Below are 6,197 nucleotides of genomic sequence, written 5' to 3'. Positions count from 1 at the left end.
CCATGTGTGTCCGCAGCTTAATTACAGCCAACGTTTGGTTTCTGAACTTGAAAAAACAGATGAAACCCTCTATCCCTGCTTTGGGAAATCAAAACAGAGGCCTCCTTACGCCCCCTAGCGGCAGGAATGTCAACAAAACGCTGCGCTGACGTCACCGCGTAGCGTACGTCCGTAGAGAGTGTGTGTACGGAAGTGGAACAGGGACCGGCTGCTGTGTTGGAAGAAGCTCACACTTTTAGGAGAGTTAGGAGCCACACCGGCGGGTTTCACAGAATGACGGCGCAGTAGCGGACGGGTTTCTGCCCCCCGAGTGTGAGCAGCGGATCGGCCGTCAAAGAGTCGGAGAGTTTCCAGCGACTCACAGCGACTTGAAGATGAGCTCCGAGGATGTCCTGCAGGATGCATCCACTCTTGCATCATATAATGTACTGCTGCAGGTAAACAGACACACACCATGTTGCAGAGGTAACACATTTGGAGATATGTAATTAAGTGTACAGTGAATTTCCGAATATTCAGCTGCATTGTTTTTATTTAATTACTTTATTTTTTCAAATTATGTCTCAGGTGATGTTCCGTGTGCTCACCTTCTTGTTGAATGCCTTCACGCTCCGGTTTGTGTCCAAAGAGCTGATTGGAGTGGTCAATGTCAGGTGAGCTGATACCCGAGAGTTACTATAGTTTTGTATTTTTCATCAGTTTGTATTTTTTATTTCGTTTTTAATTTTCGTTTTCTGTTCCGTTTAGATTCAGTCTGCCTCTAGCCTGGATTTACTCGCCTCAGATTCATTTTTAGTGTTTAAAAATGTTTACTTTTAGTTTAGTTTTAGTTTCAGTATTTTCAGTATAATATGGGAGGTGTTTGTCAGAATAGGTATCACAGTACAAACACAACACTGTCAAGTTTTTATTTTTATTTCAGTTAACTAAAATGTTTTTTTTTTTTCACACTTGGTTTTAGTTTTTTGTTTAATATTTTATTTAACCATAATAACCTTGGCTGATACCTGCTGGCACCCATGGGAGAGCAGAGAGCTGTGAGCCAGAGGAGAAAGAGCACCATGCATTTTGGCACAGCTGCTGCACTTCTTTAAAATGTAACGTGTGTGTGTGTGTGTGTGTGTGTGTGTGTGTGTGTGTGTGTGTGTTTGTTTCATGCAGGCTCACACTGCTGTATTCCACATTAGTCTTCCTGTCCAGAGAGGCTTTCCGGAGGGCCTGTCTGAGTCGGGGGTCTGGGACAGGCCACAGCTGGAGACAGGTTGTCAACCTGCTGTGGCTGACGTGAGTTGGATTTGTGAGGATTGGAGTGACTTCCTGGCACAAAGAAGAAAGATAAAACCTGTGTGTGATATATTCAGCCTGGGTGTGTGTCTGTAACTTGTCTGTGTGTCTCTCTGTCCCCTTTTCACCTCTCAGCTTGCCTCTGGGTGTGGCCTGGGCGTCCCTGCTGGTCTGTGTGTGGCTGTGGCTCTTGGAGGTCCCAGATCCCCGGACGATCCCTCACTATGGCCCGGCGGTGGGGATGTTTGCTCTGGCTGCGGTGCAGGAGCTGCTGGCCGAGCCCCTCTGGGTCCTGGCTCAAGCCCACATGTTTGTCAGGTTGAAGGTGGTGGCTGAGAGCTTAGCAATGATCGCTAAGTGCAGTATAACTGTAGTGCTGGTGGTGTCTGCTCCGGAGTGGGGCCTTTACATCTTCTCTGCTGCTCAGGTAAGATGTGAGCCAGAGTCTTCCCCATTATTGTAAATAACCTGATTTGTACTTTTTGGTTTTAAGCTATGGTTTTTGAGGAATGGCGTTTCTTAGTTGGTGTACACAGGTTTCCTGGTTTTCTGCTATGTCGTCTACTTTCTTCGCTTCCTGGGATCTGAAGAAGCCACCAAGAAGTGTTTTCCTCTGAACCATGTCGGAGAGCTGCTGTTCTGCAGAGCTGATGGAGAGGTAGTATTTACAACTTCAGCGGCACCTCTGCTCAACACTACACAGTACATCTGTCACCACTTTATTCAGCATTATACTGTACATCAGTGGCATCATAATATGCTGTTGCAAATGTGTTATTTTACAGTGATGAACATAATCATTTAAGCTTTTCCCACTCAGATGTTAATATATTGGATTTTCATGACACACACCACTTCATCATATATAATTATGTGTGTCTGCAGGTCTCTATAAAGTTTTGAGATGACTTAAATTCAATTTTATAAATATGTGGCCTGAAAAGTCATTAGAAACTTATATTCATGATGTTTTAATTTCATCATAAACATTTTATGTAATTTCATTAAGCCATCTGTTGCTCTTTCTCAAAATGAGTCAGATTGCATCTGCATCAGACTCAACATTTCTTATGTCATAATGTCATGATACTGCTCACCTGTAGAAAGAAATCCAAGAAAATCCTTGTACTTTTTGTCCAAAATTCTGTGGAAAAAGTAGATAGTTAGTTTTCTAACCTAAAACAAACTTTTATAAAATTAGTTCATGGTATCATCTTTTTACTAACAGACAATATTGCCAACTAAAATGGACCTCTGCACTGCACCAACTAATAGTACTTACCTTTATACTTACTGGACCTGCAATGCTTACTGACAGTTTGTCGAAAAATCACTCCTTTATTAAAATTCATCTTAAAACACATTAACTCTCTATTACTTGTAAACAGTCTGATTTCACTAGAAGGAGCAGAGCCAGACTACAGGACACGTATGGATTCAGTTCCTAGCTTAAGGATATATTTCAGCAAGGAGGATCAGCATGCAGAGTCAAACCAGTGAGTTTGACTTACAAGATGAGCTGCTAAGGCTGTTGTATGTCTCTCTGTTGCTGTGTTTGTAGCCGCTGATCGACTGGACACTGGCCCGGCTGACGTGGAGCTTCTTCAAGCAGTCGTTTCTGAAGCAGGTGCTGACGGAGGGCGAGCGTTACGTCATGACCTTCTTGAACGTCCTCAGCTTCGGGGACCAGGGCGTTTACGATATCGTCAATAACCTGGGCTCCATGGTGGCACGCTTCATCTTCCTGCCCATCGAGGAGAGCTTCTACATCTTCTTTGCCAAAGTGCTGGAGAGAGGGCGCGATGTGAAAAGTCAGAAACAGGTCGGCATCTTGGAAATACAGCAAAATGCCCGAACGTCCTTGTGTCCAGCTCGGCAGGAATCTGTTGATAGTGACTTTTTTATGTTGTGATATTGGCTCTCCATGTGGGTTTTGTGTCTACAGGAGGACGTTTCCATTGTAGCAGAGGTCCTGGAGTGCCTGCTGAAACTGGTGTTGGTGATCGGTCTGATCATCACGGTGTTTGGTTATGCCTACTCTCACCTGGCTCTTGACATTTACGGGGGCTCTCTGCTGAGCAGTGGGGCAGGTCAGTCAGCTAAACCAAAATCCACAGAGCCGTGGAAATATTAAACCGGTTTCTATGGAGAGTTTTTTCAAGTATCTTTTAGTTTGGTGTTTTTAGTCATTGGAGTATTTGAATTTTGTTTAAGGGCCCACTTTGCTGCGATACTACAGCTCTTATGTCCTCCTGCTGGCTGTCAACGGCGTGACAGAGTGCTTTGTGTTTGCTGCTATGAGCCAGGAGGAGGTTGACAAGTGAGAATGCACACATCTCCACACACCGTTTCCGTGATCATGCAGCATGTAGCAACATGTAACCTGATGTTCTTGGTGTGTTTTTAGGTATAACGTGGTGATGCTGGGTCTCTCCCTGTCTTTCCTGTTCCTGTCCTACATGCTGACGTGGTGGGCTGGTGCTGTTGGCTTCATACTGGCCAACTGCCTCAACATGGGCCTCCGTATCCTGCACAGCCTCTTCTACATCAGCCGCTACTTCCAGTCGAGTCCGTGGCGACCGCTGCGAGGCTTGTTGCCCTCGCCAGCCCTCCTACTGGCACTCGGCCTCAGTGCGGTTGTCACTGCGCTCTCTGAGGTACCACAAAACTCTCTTTTCATTCTGCGATTACAAAGTTTCTGGATATTAACTATCATGTGAGTGCTTTTGCGTCACTAAATCACATTCATGTACCCTTTTTCAACTTTTTTATTTCTTCCTCTAGACACCACTTTGTCCAATTTCTATCACATAATTTAAGGTTTCAACGCCGTTCAACATTAAAATATTCAGATACCTTAGGAGATACATGCTTTTATCCATGTTTTTGATATTTTTTATGCTTTTATCACATCACTACTACTATTTTATTACTACTACTACATTTTTATTTTTTGTTCAATTTATTGATCATTGTGGGGCGTTGACAAATAAATAGCTTAAGCTCATAACACTCAAATTACTACACTGCTTCTACAGCTTAAACTACTTTATCTACCACAGCTACTTCAAGTACTGCTTCAACTACTTTAATTACTTCAGCTACTTCAACTGTTTACTTTCTTGAGAAAATTAGCCTTGTCTAGTTATTTATTTCATTTTGTGTCTAATTTTCCTGTGATGTATTTATTGCCTGTTGTGCAGGTTAATGGCTGTAACTTGCTCTTTATTTGTTTCAGGGTGCTTTCTGCTGTGACAGAGGATGGTTGCTCAGACTGGTCCATATCGCTGTGGGAGCGGCGTGTCTGCTCTGCGTGCTGGTAACTGTTCTGCTAACGGAGACTCAGCTTGTTCGGTTTGTGAGGACTCAGCTGCTACCTCGCTACAGAAAGAAACACACTTAAATCTGTCTGGAAGTGGAAGCATTGGACTGGGGGCAACTTTCGCTTCATTTTTCACCTCAAACAGGGGCGACAGGACCCGCTGGGCTGCCTGTCGCTGCTGGTGTCTCAAAGCAGTGAGAAGTCTCGGTGTGGATATATCTCACTGGATCAGTCCTGCGTTGGTACATTAAAGTATGAAAGAACATAATGGTTTTGGGGTCCAATCCTGACGGGAAAAAAGAAGCATGTTTCTTGTGGCACATTTATACTCTCTTTCTGAGTTCCTCAAATCCTTGTTGGAGTTGTGAATGGATTTTGGCTCATGACAGTTGTTTTTTGTTACTGAGCCGAACCCAATCTATTCTTGACAAACAGATCAATTTGAAAATTTGATTGACATTTACAGTGTAGATTTAAACATATGACAAAAGAATGTGTATATATTTTAATAAAAGAATATCATAAGCCCTAAAGACTGTTACTCCAGAAAAAACTGTATGTGTATTTGTGCCAGTATGTCTGTGTTTGAGAGCTTCTGCAAAGGAGAGAAAAAAGGCCAAAGCTGTTTACTCTGAAAACATACAGACAAAATCATTTTGTATCTGTATGTTTTTGTCTTTGCAACATTAGAAAGGTTTTTGTAATTTTTAAGGCTATGTAAAGGGGCATAGCTGACCAAAAATTGAATGTATGATGCTATTTTTAATAATGTATCAGCAAATATTTTTAACAGAGGTTATCTTTAATAAAACAAGAATGTCACAAGAGGGAAGATACGATGCTGTTTCTGATAGATGGTGCAACAGAGCGGCCAGGTAGACCTTTTTCACAACAGCTAAAATAAACACAGGCATTTCTACTGACATTTATTAGTTCCATTTTAGTTTACCAGAACCTTTCCAGGGTGCACAGTGTCAGGATCCTTGACCTAAATGGACCAAAATCTTAATGAATGGCACTGGTAACATTTATTTTTACTTTGCTATTCATGTCAAAATGGCTGCTGTGAAAAAGGTCTAGTAACATGTTTTATTGGTTGAGGTCAGTTTGATGAAATCATTTCCTGTTGATCGCTCTAGATTTGAGTATGAAAACATGATTGCATACAGGAATATTGTGCTCCCTTCGTGCCTACTTTTTTTTTTAGGAATTCATTCATCACACAATGTGACACTGAAGTTTGCTCATAAATTTTCTTTTTCATATGGTCATGTGGTTGGGATTGGTACAATTTACAACACCAGAAATAAACAAAGTTTGCCAAATTGGACATGTTTTAAGTTCATATTTGGTAACAGTGGCTATGTAAAGTTCATAACCCCCTTTCATCTTTCTCAGAAAACATGTTTACCATTATTGGTCATGAAGGAAATGTTGAGCTGCTGGTGTTGCTGCTACAATCCCCAGAATTGGATCTTTAGTCTGCACATTATGTTCTCCTTCATGTGACTCTTTTTTTTAGTCCATCATACTGTGTTGTGTCTTTAGAAAGCCAAAGCCAGAGATACAGTTCTGTTTTTCCCAGGTGGGG

General features: G+C 42.2%; 1 protein-coding gene across 1 annotated transcript; it reads left to right on the top strand.

Moving 5' to 3' along the window:
* The first annotated feature begins 301 nt into the window (after positions 1 to 301).
* On the top strand, positions 302 to 5,936 carry rft1 (RFT1 homolog). Its single transcript, XM_030052602.1, has 10 exons — positions 302 to 437; positions 568 to 653; positions 1,162 to 1,284; positions 1,420 to 1,711; positions 1,808 to 1,942; positions 2,846 to 3,106; positions 3,230 to 3,374; positions 3,499 to 3,604; positions 3,692 to 3,941; positions 4,523 to 5,936. The coding sequence occupies exons 1-10, from the start codon at positions 375 to 377 to the stop codon at positions 4,685 to 4,687; spliced, it is 1,626 nt and encodes a 541-aa protein (XP_029908462.1). The 5' UTR covers positions 302 to 374; the 3' UTR covers positions 4,688 to 5,936.
* Positions 5,937 to 6,197: the final 261 nt, after the last annotated feature.

Source organism: Myripristis murdjan, chromosome 5 (genome assembly GCF_902150065.1).
Source record: "Myripristis murdjan chromosome 5, fMyrMur1.1, whole genome shotgun sequence".
Taxonomy (NCBI): domain Eukaryota; kingdom Metazoa; phylum Chordata; class Actinopteri; order Holocentriformes; family Holocentridae; genus Myripristis; species Myripristis murdjan.
Note: the sequence above shows the minus strand (reverse complement) of the source record. Positions and strands in the feature narration are given on the sequence as shown.

Coding starts and splice junctions, on each gene's coding strand:
- rft1 (XM_030052602.1), top strand. CDS start 375: ATGAGCTCCGAGGATGTCCTGCAGGATGCATCCACTCTTGCATCATAT. Junction 3,375..3,498: donor TCTGCTGAGCAGTGGGGCAG/GTCAGTCAGCTA, acceptor ATTTTGTTTAAG/GGCCCACTTTGCTGCGATAC. Junction 3,942..4,522: donor TTGTCACTGCGCTCTCTGAG/GTACCACAAAAC, acceptor TATTTGTTTCAG/GGTGCTTTCTGCTGTGACAG.